Genomic DNA, 15,131 nt, shown 5'->3' on the forward strand with positions numbered 1-15,131 from the left:
GCTGGGGGAATAGGGGGAGTTGGGGGGTTGCAGTGAGTCCAGTCAGGTCAGGGGCAGGTGGTCGGGTCCATGGGGTTCAGGGGACAAGTCTGGTCAGATCAGGTTAGAGGTAACGGATTGGTCAGATGTTGATGCTAGGGGAAAGGATTTTGATAGATGTGGTAGTCAGTGGTTGTTGGGAGTAAGATTTATAGTTTGCCAGGAGTTACAGCAGATTTTAATTCCTCTAACTTTTCTAACTATTAAGATCAGCAAGATATAACTCTCTGAAGCCTCTGACTCTAACTCAGAGTTTGGGACTTTATTGGAGGGTTCCAGATGTCAGGTAATTGCCCATCAGGCATTTCAATGTTTTGGGCCGTTTCTGGGGAGTCAGCTGCATTGGTTAAGATGTCCTCATGGCTGCAACGTGCAGCTCCAGTTGACACTTTGGCTGCACCTATTTTCTTATCTGGAGGGTGGGGCAAAAATATGCAGTTAAAATCGCCTTTTATTAACTTTGTTTAAATGTTCAACTTCTACCCTTTGCATATTATTCAATTTATGGTTTTTTTCATGCAGAAGTCCAAGCAATTTTATTGGAACGTAAATAGCAATTGAAAAACGTGCTTTGGATTTTTCCGAAACAATTTGAGTACTTTCAGCAAAAGCTTAATCCAATTAAGTGTACAGCATTCAATCGTATCCTTTAAAAAGACGTATGTCTTTGAAACTTTCAGTTGGAGATGAATCCAAATTGGTTGCAGCTTACTTAGATTATCTGTTTGATTGTATCATTTTTCCATCTGGAAGAACTGCAGCAGTTCCCAGCATGATCTATTTAAATATTAGACAGAATATGTAGCAGAGAAAATTTGGAGGAAGTCTGTGATTAGCAGATTTGAAATTTTAAAGTTCAAGTCTTAGATTTTTTTTTAAGTTCATCCATGGGATTTGGACATCACACACTGGTTGAATATGTATTGCACATCCCAATTGCCCTTGCCAAGATAGTAGTTAGTCATAGAGATGTACTGCATGAAAACAAAACCTTCAGTCCAACTTGTTCATGCTGACCAGATATCCTAAATTAATCCAGTCCCATTTCCCAGCACTTGGCCCATATCCCTCTAAACCCTTCTTATTCATGTACCCATCCAGATGCCTTTTAAATGTTGTAATTGTACCAGCCTCTCCCACTTCCTCTAGCAGCTCATTCCATACTCGTACCACCCTCTGCATGACAAAATTGCTCCTTAGACAGACGTGGGTACTACAGATGCTGAAGATTAGAGTCAAGATTAGAATTGTGCTGGAAAAGCACAGCAGGTCAGGCAGCAGCTCAGGAGCAGGAAAATCAACTTTTCGGGCAAAAACCCTTCATCAGGAATGAGGCTGGGAGCCTGGGGGGTGGAGAGATAAATGGGAGAGGGGTGGGACTGGGGAGCCATTTTAAATTTTTCCCCTCTCACCCTAGTTCTGGATTCCCCCAACCCAGGAAAAAGACTTTGTCGATTTACCCTATCCATACCCCTCATGACTTTATAAACCTCTATAAGGTCACCCCTCAGCCTCCAACACTCCAGGGAAAACAGCCGCAGCCTATTCAACCTCTCCCAATAACTCAAAACTTCCAACCTTGGCAAAATCTTTGTAAATATTTTCTGAAACCTTTCAAGTTTCACAATATCCTTCCAATAGGAGGGAGACAGAAATTGCACGCAATATTCCAAAAGTGACCTAACCAATGTGCTGTGCAGCTGCAACATGACCTCCAACTCTATACTCAAAGCTCTGACCAATAAAGGAAAACATACCAAATACCTTCATCGCTATCCTTTCTACCTGCGACTCCACTTTCAAGTAACTATGAATCTGCACTCCAAAGTGTCTTTGTTCAGCAACACTCCCCAGCCCCTTACCATTAAGTATATAACGCCTGCCCTGATTTGCCTTTCCAAAATGCAGCACCTTGCGTTTATCTAAATTAAACTCCATCTGCTACTCCTCAGCCCTTTGACCAATCTGATCAAGATCCTGTTGTACTCTGAGGCAACCTTCTTCACTGTCCAATACACCTCCAATTTTCATGTCATCTGCAAATTTACTTATATCTCCTATATTCACATCAAAATCATTTATATAAATGACAAAAATTAATGGACCCAGCACCAATCCTTGTGGCACTCCACTGGTCACAGGCCTCCAGTCTGAAAAACAGCCCTCCACCACCACCTTTGAGCCAGTTCTGTATCCAAATGGCTAATTCTCCCTGTATTCCAAGAGATCTAACCTTGCTAACCAGACTACCATGAGGAACTCTGTTGAATGAGATGGAAATGTGTTGCTGGAGAAGCGCAGCAGGTCAGGCAGCATCTAGGGAACAGGAGAATCGACGTTTCGGGCATTAGCCCTTCTTCAGGAATGAGGAAAGTTGGTCCAGCAGGCTAAGATAAAAGATAGGGAGGAGGGACTTGGGGGAGGGGCGTCGGAAATGTGATAGGTGGAAAAAGGTCAAGGTGAGGGTGATAGGACAGATTGGGGTGGGGGCGGAGAGGTCGGGAAGAAGATTGCAGGTTAGGGAGGCGGTGCTGAATTTGATGGATTTGACTGAGACAGGGTGGGGGGAGGGGAAATGAGGAAACTGGTGAAATCCGAGTTCATCCCTTGTGGTTGGAGGGTTCCTAGCCGGAAGATGAGGCGTTCTTCCTCCAACCGTCGTTTCGCTGTGGTCTGACGATGGAGGAGTCCAAAGACCTGCATATCCTTGGTGGAGTGGGAGGGGGAATTGAAATGTTGAGCTACAGGGTGGTTGGGTTGGTTGGTCCGGGTGTCCCAGAGGAAGGTGCTGTTGAATGCCTTACTGGAGTCCATATAGATCATGTCCACTGCTATGCCCTCATCAATCCTCTTTGTTACTTCTTCAAAAAACTCAACCAAGTTAGTGAGACATGATTTCCCATGCAAAACGCCACGTTGACTATCCCTAATCAGTCCTTGTCTTTCCAAATACATGTAAAACCTGTCCTCAGGATTCCCTCCAACAACTTGCCCACCACCGACATCAAGTTCACTGGTCTGTAGTTCCATGGCTTTTCCTTACCACCTTTCTTAAATAGTGGCACCATGTTAGCCAACCTCCAGTCTTCTGGTATCTCATCTGGGACTATCGATGATACAAATACCTCAGCAAGGGGCCCAACAATCACTTCCCTAGCTTCCCACAGAGTACTAGGGTATACCTGATCAGGTCCTGGGGATTTATCCACCTTCATGTGTTGTACGATATCCAGCACCTGCTCCTCTGTAATATGGACATTTTCAAGATGCACCATCTGTTTCCCCACTATCTGTATCTTCCACGTGCTTCTCCACAGTAAACACTGATGAAAAGTACTCATTTAGTATCTCCCCCACTTCCTGCAGCTCCACACAAAGGCCGCCTTGCTGATCTTTGAGGGGTCCTATTCTCTCCCTAGTTACCCTTTTGTACTTAATGTATTTGTAAAAACCCTTTGGATTCTCTTTAACCCTATTTGCCAAAGCTATCTCATGTCCCCCTTTTGCCCTCATGATTTCCCTCTAAGTATACACCTACAGCCTTTATACTCTTCTAAGGATTCACTGGATCTCTGTTGTATTTACGTGACATATGCTTCCTTCTTTTCCTTGACCGAAACCTCAAATTCTATCGTCATCCAACATTCCCGACATCTACCAGCCTTGCCTTTCACCGTAACAGGAATATATTGTCTCTGAGCTCTCGTTATCTCATTTTTGAAGGCTTCCCATTTTCTTGCTGTCCCTTTACCTGCAAAGTTCTTGCCTGATGCCATCAAAATTGGCCTTCCTCGAATTTAAAACTTCAACTTTCAGATCTGGTCTAGCTTTTTCCATTACTATTATTTTAAAAATAGTACAGCACCAAAGTGCTCTTCCACTGACACCTCAGTCATCTGCGCTGACTTATTTCCCAAGAATAGGTCAAGATTTGCACCTTCCCTAGTAGATACATCCACATACTGACCCCCATCATAAACCACTTCCGTCCATTTGGTGCACTTAAATGCATAGTGCTGCTTAGAGGAGAGTTCCTAGGCTTTGATCCCATGACACTGAAAGCAAAGCAATTTATAGATCCACGACAGGATGTTGTGTGACTTGGAGGAAAACTTGCACGTGCTTGGTGTCCTTAATTTTCTGTTTGCCTTGTCCTCAGAGGTGTAGAGGTTGCAGGTTTGGAAGGTGCTGTTGAAAAGTTTTGGTATGTCTGTAGATGGCGCACACAGTGCAACTGTGCATGATTAGAAGGAATGACTGGTTAGGTTTGTGCTTGTGATGCCAATCAAGCAGATTGCTTTGCTGTGAATGGTGTCAAACTTTTTGAGTGTTATTGGAGCCACAAGTGGAGAGTACTCCACTCAACTCTTGACATGGTTGTGGATACCTTTGCCGAGCTGAGAAGTTGATTTGCAGACACTTTGTCCCCTGTCTAGGTGACATCTTCAGTGCTTTGGAACCCCTGGTTAAGCGCTGCTATACTGTGTCTTCTGGAATTTATTTGATTCCATTGCTGTTGTTTCTGGTTGCCAATTCTGGTTGTTCGTTGTAGTGGTCTGTCTATTGGGTCGAGATCAATGTGTGTAATAGTGGAGCCCATGGATGAGTGTTATGCTTCTAGAAATTCTCTGGATGCCCTCTGTGTAACTCGTCCTATCATCGTTGTGTTATCCCAGTCATACTTATGATCCTTGTCCTCTGTGTGTATGGCTGCTAGGGACAGCTGGTCATGGCGTTTAATGGCTAGATGGTGTTCATGGATACGGATTGCTAGTTATCTGCTGGTTTGTCCTATATTAGTGTTTCTTGCGGTCTTTGCATGGAATCTTGTAAACTACGTTTGTCTTGTACATGATGGGTAGAGGGCCTTTTATCTTGGTGAGGAGTTGTCTGAACGTGGCTGTCGGTTTATGGGCTGTCATGAACCCGAGTGGTCGGAGAAGTTTAGCTGTCAGTTCCGAGAGGTTTGTTATTTAAGGTAGTGTGGTTAGTGAGTTAGATCGTGACACATCCTCCTCACATTGTTCTGTGAAGAACATTGAATACACGACAAGAGTGTACAGAAAAAGCCCCACACACTGAGCAGATCCTGAACTACAACAGCAGCCACCCGAACACACACAAGAGAAGCTGCATTAGGACCATGTTCAAAAGGACTACAACACACTACAAGCTCCTGACCTGCAAAGAGAAGAAAATAAAGACCTCTACAAAGTCTTTGCCAAGAAAGGATATCCACATAACTTCATCCGCAGATGCCTAGCAGACAAACAATGCAAGGAGGACGTGCCACAACCTAATTCACTAGCCACATTACCTCACGTAAAAAATGTCTCGGAACTGACAGCCAGACATCTCCGACCCCTCGGATTCGTGACAGCCCATAAACCGACTGCCACGCTCAGGCAACATCTATAACATACAACTATTTTATTATTCTAACGTTGTAGTGTGTTATCTTAGATGTAACTGGGTTGTATTCAATCTGACATTTCTTTGTCCTTTTTAAAATTTAACCAGGTCCTTTTGAATTGTATTATGTTCTGCTGGGTCATTGGGTAATAACTAACCTTTTTGATTCCCTATTCTGCTCATTATCATGTAGTTTTGAGGCCAATTCTGGTACCTTCGCTAAGGTAGAATCGTTCAGCATCAACCATGTATTGAACCTGGGGACTGTTTGCTTTGCTTATTTTTATTTTTTTAATGCTTATTAGTTTATAAATGTTGTAACTCACATGTTAAATTGTATCTCTGATTTTCCTCAGGAAAAGGCAAGGAGCTGTCTGGTTTATCTGGTGACCCAGCTGGCAAATATGGAACACTGTTTTCATCACATCTTGCTCCTGGAGATTAAAAACATCACTGACACATTTGGCAACATTCTAGGTGCTCAGAGCAAGGACATTTATTGCATGAGTAACAGTTTTACTGCAATTGCCAAACTTCTTGTCAAACATCTTGAGAAAGACATTGCTGCAACAGTGAGGTAACTTCTATTCTCCTAAATATTGCCAGTGTTTCTTTATCTGTTTTTTTTTCTAGATTTATTTGTCAAATTAAATTTGCATCATAATGAGTCATAATTTGCTGTCAAAATAAGCAAGGTCAATAATACTCATTACAGCAACATTCAGTTAGTGTAAGTAAGGAAATTCAAAAGCTGTTGTCTAAACTACACTGTCCATCATTAGCTTCTTGAAAACGGCAACATCTTTATATCTGCCTCACTATTGCAGTGTATTGAAGGGAGTGAAGTTTCTGCATTTTCACAATAGTTATGAACAAATCTGTAATAGAAAGATGACTAATTCATTTCTGTCTTAGTCTTAGTCTTTTTACTGATGATATCTTAATTACTGTCAGTCCTGGCACAAAAAAATGTGGAGTCTCGTTCCTTCAGCTTGTCGTTGTTGATGAATTTAGTTCACAGTTTAGAATAAAAACTCATTTTCTCTCAATCCAAATTTTCTCTCCCTCTCTTCTCTTTCTGTACTAATTTGATATCACATCTTTCAATCTGATTAATTAAGGAAATGTACAGTTGCTTTCCCATTCATTCAGGTCCAAGGTGTCTTTTCCCTTGCTGCATGTTTATTAGTTTATACCTTTGGTAATTTGTCGTAAAAGAAAAATAACTTTCATTTTACAAGGGCGCAACCAACTAATGTCAGATGCAGTTAGTTCCCTGCCAGAGCAAATTATGGCGCAATTTAGAAGTATGAATATGTTTTGGTTTTGTTATATTTAGATTGTTCCTGGTGGTCACAGCAGATTTATAAGTCAGTAAAGTTGGTGTTTATTTCAGTTATTAGTCCTAGCTATCCTATACATCAATGACTATTTCAACAGCTACTTTCAACAAATTAAACAAAGCAAACAGTCATCAGTTTCAATACCTGCCTGATGCTGAATAATTCAGTAACTGTTGAACTATTGAAGAAAACATAGCTACATAGAGATGTATAGTTTCAGTCTGACATTTAGAAGACAAACAAAACAGCAATTTGGATTTGCTCTTGAGAACCTGATGACTTATTTGAGTTCCCTCAGATTTTCTAATTGAAAATTATTCTGCCAAAGTTCAAGTCTGTTAGAAAGAAAATGCATGAGTTATTTTCTAAAATACTTAAATGAAGAAAATGTTAATTTGAAGATATTTAAGCATTTTGTTAAATTAAATTGCATAGATGATATCAAACTACAAGGTTATATTTATCAAAAAGGCATAAACTGCATGGGTCTCTGTTATCTTGAAAAGGCAATACTGAATGGTTACCCAATAAAGATCTTTCTTTATAATGAGGACTATATAGTGTCCCATTGAAAGTAAAGATAAACCTGTATTTATTGGAAGATGAACACAATTCCCTATCAAGCTAGCAAGTTGAAAAAGGTCAATTGGTGTATTACTAGAAGAAAGAAATATTGATAAAACAAAATTAAAACTATGTTTTACTGATTTTGTATCATTAATTCTGATCAAATCTTGCAGCATTGATTAGAATCCCTACAGTGTGGAAACAGGTCTTTGACGCAACAAGTCCACACCGACCCTCCGCAGAGTAACCCGCCTAGATCCATTCCCCTACCCTATTACTTTACATTTCCTCAGACTAATGTACCTACACTACACATCCCTGAACATTCTGGGCAATTCAGCATGGCCAATTCACCTAACCTGCACATCTTTGGACTGTGGGAGAAAACCCATGCAGACACGGGGAGACTGTGCAAATTCCACCCAGAGAGTCACTCAAGGCTGGAATCGAACCCAGGTCCCTGGCGCTGTGAGGTAGCAGTGCTACCCATGGAGCCACCGTGCACTTAAGATCACTATTTAGATTAGATTAGATTAGATTACCTATAGTGTGGAAGCAGGCCCTTTGGCCCAACAAGTCCACACCGACCCTCCAAAGAGAAACCCACCTCCCTATATTTACCCATGACTAATCCACCTAACACTACGGACAATTTAGCATGGCCAATTCACCTAACCTACACATCTTTGGGCGGCAGGAGGAAACCGGAGCACCTGGAGGAAACCCGCACAGACACGGGGAGAATGTTCAAACTCCACACAGACAGTTGCCTGAGGCGGGAATTGAACCCAGGTCCCTGGCGCTGTGAGGCAGCAGTGCTAACCGCTGAGCCACCGTGCCGCCCCACTGTTCATCAGTTTTCATTTCCATGCCGTGTGGTTTCTTTGCAACTTTTACACATAATTATAAACACTTAAGTCGCCAGATGGGTGTTGATGTTCCCATTTTAACTGGGAAACATACAAGTATCATTGAAGTACGGATAAAGTGGAACCTGAGGAAATACATATTATTTGAAAATGTTAACATTTGTTTTCCTTTTACCATAATGGTGGTTATAGTTGTATTAGCAAATAATTTTGTGCTGAATCTTTTCATGTTTTGGCAAAGTTTGATCTGCATAGAGTTTCACAGGAAGTTTCTGACTGAGAAGCCGAGTGTATTTTCTTGCACCACCATCCAAAACTCACCTCACTAATAACTGCCCTCAAGGCACCTCTCTCTTCCAATACTGGCTTGAATTTCTCATATACTGGAGCTGGAAATTCGTGCATTGCCAGGAAAAGCTCATGTCATATTTAAAGCACTCGGTCGAGCACTGACAGTCTGGGTTTGACCCACATAGTTGCAGACATTCACCCTGAACTTGGCAGACTAGGGGACATTGGCAGCCCCTTCCATGAACAGTAACCTGAATGGGGTGATGAACAGGAAGGTTGCATTCTTACCTCACGACTAGCAGACGAGGCCACTACACCAGCAGTGCAGCAAGGACAAAGACCTTCACCCCTCCACCAGGGTAAGTGGCACCATCTGCTTTCTGAAACCTGACCCTCCCTGATTCTTTCCCATACATGTCCCACCACTGCTCTACCACTGCTGCGTGCAACATCTTCCCTCACTAGTTCTCACCCACCGCACTCCCTACCATCCACTCCACCTACACACCACCAATCCTGCATGGTCCCATCTGGCTTCCTCCACCCAGTTGTGAAACCCAGAAATGCATTGAGGCAGAATGGAAGAGGGAGAAGGAGGAGAACCTGTGGGCACATTGATGGCATGGGTAACATGGCAATGGAAATGCATACTCACTCAGGGCACCTCACCAATTCCTTCATTGGCACTAGGACTAATACACATGCCAGTCACTTCTTTCTCACTCAATCTTTTCCTTTGTCTTATTACAAGGAAAGATGGACCATAATTGGTCAGAGAGAGCCAGGAAAGATGGTGGGGTGCCAATTATTCACCTCTTCACCCTCAACAAGGAGATGATTCTGGTTCTCACTGACGAATACCTGTGGAAATGTAGAAAACTCTATATCCTGCACCCCAGTAAGAAGTATTGTCCATCCCAACACCCCCACTGATAATATATTGTTTACATGTCACAATGTCTAACGCATGGTCTTGACATTTCCACTGTTTTGTCTACTGCATGCACCAGTAGGATATTCATGGTAGTCAGGGTCAAAAGAACTGTCCCACCAGACACACCGTCCTCCATCTCTGAGAAAGGGGAGACTAATTTTACAGAGGAAGCACTGCAAGCTATCTCCACCAGCTCAGGCACTGACACCTTGGTGGGTATTTTCTCTCGATGAGAGTCACAGCCCCTTCCAGTGAAAGCATCAGTGCAAGATCTCTGCAGCTGCTCGAGGAAGAAATGCTGCTGGTCACTCGGAGGCATGTCAGAGACCAGATACCTGCTCCCCTTCAGGAAAGGGAAGACCCATGGTGTTGAAAAGCACAAGCAGACACTGGAGTAACTGGCTACTTTGAGAAGGGCACTGGGCACTCTGACACAGGCTGCAGGACTGCAGCAACACATTTGGGATTCTGTTGCCTTCATGGTCAGGTTGACAGCTGGCTTGGGCAGGCATGTCCAGAATACTCTAATATGCACACAGACCTGCGCTCCATCACTCTAGTCACAGGTGCTCAGCGCCAATGGCAAGGCAACAGGGATGTGAGGGACTGTGCCCTAACTCTAGATACACCTTGCTCATAAGAAGATGATGTTGGTCCAGTAGGTATCCAGCTAGAGGAGGAGCCCTACAGAAGTCTCCCAACTGGACACTGCCAAAGTGGCTGGGGCTGAGCCCCGTGGATGTTCAAGCTGAGGAGCAAGCACTTTTATCTGGTCAGGGTACATTCAGCCATTTTTCTGGAGCTGTCCGACCAAACCTCCATAGCCAATGGACTCCACTGTAAGCCAGGCTTCCTCCACCCAGTTGTGAAACCCAGAAATGCATTGAGGCAGAATGGAAGAGGGAGAAGGAGGAGAACCTGTGGGCACATTGATGGCATGGGTGACATGGCAATGGAAATAAGTTTCTACTTTGATAAACAAATGTTCACTTCTCCCCACAAACTGAGTAGGGGTCTCTGTCTAGCAACAACTGGAACATTGAAGATACGGAGCCTACCATCTTTAATGCCACCAGATGCCTCATGGCCTGAGGTGTGAAGTGAGCAACTGGGATCTAATGGGTAAATGGCAAATGACTGCTACTTTGGCAACTCAGCAGAATCTTTCCAGTTAGACAAACATTACTACTTCATCACGGGGATTATGGAATTTTTTTTTAGTCTTGCACTGACATCTTATGCACTGCATCCAGAAGCCTGATGCCAAAGGTTCACAAAGCAGGTAGTATTTAGATGTGTCTTTTACAGTGTACAAGTGTTTGTGTGATGTTGTGGCCCTTTGAATGGGACTTGCATTAGTTGCACTTTCTCACAGAACAAAGCACTTACACTGCTCACTCCAGATGTGATTGTAGTCCTTTTAATCTCCACATGTATACTTGTTAGTTACAGCATGATGGAAAGCAACAACAGTTGTTTCTCAAAGACTGAATTTCAATTCCAGCCTCCCCCTCTCTATCTGGTGAACCCTCAACAGAAAAATTTCTTTCCTGGCGGCCTTCTCTATCAACCCCTTGGAATTTACACTTTCTGAATGCCCAGAGCAATACATCTATCAATGTTTTCAACTGGCCACATGCTAGTTCTGTTCATGTACTGTCCCACCATCAAAGCCAGGGTGCTGCTTACAATCAATAAACACCCCCCACTCCACTTCCCATGTGATCCTTTTCCCTCTTATATTACTGTCTCCCCCTCGCATATATATTAAGGTACCCCTTTCAATATTGTAATCTCATATGCATCCCAAAATTCTGACTCTAATCTCTCAGCTAGGTTCTACATCCTCTGTGCTGCAGTAGTGTTCTCTGACTAACACTCCTTAACTTTTTATAAATGGACTTCCGGGACTGATCATGGCCCAACCCCTTGAGCAACTTGACAGCTCCAAATGATAATTGACCAGCTCCCTGAATGATAACTCTGCAGCTTCCCAACCTATCTTCCCCTGACTTACTGTGCTGGGCCCCTGGCTGATGGGTGTCTCTCTGCACTGAAGACTACTCCTCTTTGACCTGGAAATGTAGCCACTAGGTTGAAGCACACACAGTGTATTGGTGTGTATGCAGCTGGTGTATGCTGCAGGTGAGAGATTGATGTAGGACTGTGGCATTTAACAAAAGTGTCCACCCCCTTGACAGATGACAAGCTGTCTGGCTTTATTTAAACTGCATGCATGGCAGAAGTACATATAAGCAGTTAAAGTTCAGCTAAGGGGGTGGAGCACTACTCTCAAGAAAGATATACTGTGAGCATTCAGGTATACACAAAGTGAGTGAGCACAAAGAGAGTGAATAAGTGGGCCTAAGATGCAGCTTGGCTTGATCCAAGAGCTGGGTGCCTGTCTCTTGGTGCAAAGTGTCTGTGCAGCAGGTACCAGTGCACTTACACAATGTCTCATTAAAGTGCAGCAGCATATTGTAAGCGGAGGAGTGCCATGATGATGCAGTGAGGTTAGCATGTGTTGAATGCCAGTATCAATGACTGTGGAATGCCTGCAGATAAAGCCTGTGGAGGATAGTCTCAGACATTGATGCCAAGAGTCCGAGACACAGGCCCAGAAGACCAATCTGTCACCAGGTAACTGCTGCTTCTGTAATGCGGAGAATTCCCAGTGTCTGGTTCTGTCCGGCAGGTGGGATACTGAGAGAGTGCATTTTAATAAGGCAAAATTTGGTAGTAGTGAAGGTGATAATGAATATTAATCCTCATTTATAGGTATTTTGACACTCATTATTGAGAATCACATCTTGACATCCGAGACTTAGTTAGAAATTGTATCTGAGGTCTTGATGTCAAGAAAGGCCTCCCTCAATATCTCTGATGACTCTTTGAAGTTTCTTAACCAGCACTGATCAGAACCTGGAAAGTTTCATCCGTACAAATGACAACTTTATAATCATTACCCATATTTCTTTGAGAAGATAACTTATAAAGAATCCTCTTTTGAAATGATGAGAAGGTGCTGGTGATGGACCGGAGTGGACAAAGTCAGAGGTCACACAACACCAGGTTATAGTCCAACAGGTTTATTTGAAATCTCAAGCTTTCGGAGCACTGCCTCTTTGTTAGGTAAAGTGGAGCTGGAGTGTTGAAGCTCACCAGCAGGATACAACCATAAGATTTCAGTAGAAATAAGGTTTTCTCATAGCCTGATAATAACATAGAGAATCACAAATCATTTTGGAAATCATTTTGTCATTTTACTTCACAGTGCTTCCTTATCAAATCAATTAAAGTTTATACTTTTGGTGCCATTTATGGATTTAACATCAAATACAATGAAACAAACTTTACAGCAAAAGTGTCACTCTCTAACATATCCAAAACTATTACCTTCTGCACTTAAATAAGAACTTAAATTTGCAGCACTAATTTCTATTATATGTCAAGTACACATTATCCGAATAGACACGTTCAGGTCAGCTAGATTAATTAATCACAGGTCCATTGAATCTAGCACCACAGCAACATTCCAGTCTGTACAACAGGAAGTTTAACTTAAATAAAACAACTTCTATATTGTTTTTGATTTTTTTCAAGAAAAACATGGCTTTTGTATTTAACAGATCCATGACTCATGCCTGGTGGGGATGCTAAAAAATAAATTGCTTGTAAATTAGACCTCATAACTCTTGGGCTGTGACATGCTTGTTTATCAGCAACTTGCAGACCCCATTTATACTATTTCTGAATACTCTGTGGGCTTCTGGTCAGTAAATCTTTAATATATGCCTCAAAGGATCAAGAAACAGCTGCACTTTTGTCTACGGTGGAGCATGCATAGGAATCATCAAGGTTCAGGAGTGTTAGAAATTCTAGTAGATTGATCAGTGTAATGGGCTGGTTAACTTCCATTATACTATCTATCATTTTCTTTGATCCATCATAGTCAGATAAGTGCACTGACTATTGGTTTACAGATTTTTAAGCAACTAAGCGTGATTTATTAAGCAAACTGGAATTGAAACACTATGGAAGTTAGTTTATTGGAAACTGTTTAATTTTACACAGATCTTTGTATTCTCTGTGAATTTGTTATCCATTATTGTAGGTATGTTATCAGCCTTTAATTATGAACAATCCTGGCTCTTTCTGTGATAAACAACAGAAAGCAAAATTAAAGTGACATAGCAGCGGGTTTCTCGTTATAAAGATATTAAATTTGCCAATAGAGACAGACAGAAATTAATTACACTGGCGGCATGGTGGCTCAGTGGTTAGCAATGCTGCCTCACAGCACCAGGGACGCAGTTCAATTCCAGCCTTGGATGACTGTCTGTGTGGAGTTTGCAAATTCTCCCTGTGTCTGTGTGGGTTTCCTCCGGGTGTTCTGGTTTCGTCCCATAGTCCAAAGGTGTGCAGGTTAGGTGAATTGGCCATTCTAAATTGCCCATTGTGTTAGGTGTATTAGTCAGAGGGAAATGTGTCTGGGTGGGTTACTCTTCAGAGGGTTGGTGTGGACTTGTTGGGCCAAACGGCCTGTTTCCACACTGTAGGGAATCTAATCTAATCAAAAGGCTAAATGCAATAGTTCTATTTGGAGAGTATTGTTCAGAGTATTTTGGCTTTGATATAAATCTCTGAATATGGCCAACAACCATTTTACTTTCACTGTAAGTATTGTATGAAAGTAAATGTTTGCCAAATTTAATAGCTTGCTCTGGAGATCATTGAAATTCTGAACAGTGTAATAATCGATTCCAGTTTCATGCTACATGTAAAGAAACAGCAGCTTAAAGTTAAGTCTGTGGTAAGCCAATTCCTATCAAAATGTTTTGGCAGTTTGCAACAATTTTTACAATGGGAGTTCTAAGTTTTTCTCATCTAGTAACTGTGAAAGCTCAACAAGATATTTTCAAGTCAGGATAGTGTATGACTTTGTTTGGGTTGCAGTTTGTGTTGCTCCCATGCAGCTGTTGACTTTGTCCTTCGGAATGGTAGGGGTTGTGGCTTTGGAAGGTGCTTTCAAAGGAGGATTAACAAATTGCTGCAGTGCAATGTAGATGGTACTCACTGCTAAGAATAAGGACTGGTGGTGAAGGAAATGTAACTTTAACATGGTGAATGGAACATCACTCAGTTGGTTGATTTGTCCTGGATGGTGTCAAACTTCTTGGATGTTAGCGATTTTTGAGAAGATTTGTAGCTCAGGTTGATGATAAGTGTATAAGTTAGCTTGCTGAGTTTGAAGGTCTGATCTCAGATTTTTTGTCACCATACTAGGTAACATCATCAGTGAGAGCCTCTGGTGAAGCACTGGTGATGGTATGTCCTGCCTGTCTATACATAGGCCTTGGTTTCTTAAGGCGGGTGTTGTAATTTCCAGTTCATTTTTTCAAGGGAAGGTAAATAGGGTCTAAATCGATGTGTTTATTGATGGAGTTCTGGTTAGAATGTCATGCTGCTAAGAATTCTCATGCGTGTCTTTGTTTTGCCTGTCCCAGGATATGTATGTTGTCCCAGGCAAAGTGGTGTCCTTCTTGGATGTTATTAGAATGGCGGCCTTCCAGGCACATAGAAAAAAATTTCCTCACAGACCTGAGCTGTATCTTTGAAATGGGGTCAGCCTTTGAGAATTTAAAAAATGAGTTGCTCTCTGCAGAATCCTTAGCC

The 15,131-nt window shown here is 42.3% G+C and overlaps 1 protein-coding gene across 1 annotated transcript in view; it reads left to right on the forward strand.

The window, feature by feature from the left end:
• The window catches only part of veph1 (ventricular zone expressed PH domain-containing 1), a 250,025-nt gene that overhangs the window by 126,957 nt on the left and 107,937 nt on the right, over nucleotides 1–15,131 (forward strand). Inside the window, exon 9 of the mRNA XM_043703007.1 lies at nucleotides 5,808–6,028. Coding sequence (XP_043558942.1) covers nucleotides 5,808–6,028 — 221 coding nt within the window. The remainder of the gene's footprint in view (nucleotides 1–5,807; nucleotides 6,029–15,131) is intronic.

This window comes from Chiloscyllium plagiosum, chromosome 13, assembly GCF_004010195.1.
Source record: "Chiloscyllium plagiosum isolate BGI_BamShark_2017 chromosome 13, ASM401019v2, whole genome shotgun sequence".
Taxonomy (NCBI): domain Eukaryota; kingdom Metazoa; phylum Chordata; class Chondrichthyes; order Orectolobiformes; family Hemiscylliidae; genus Chiloscyllium; species Chiloscyllium plagiosum.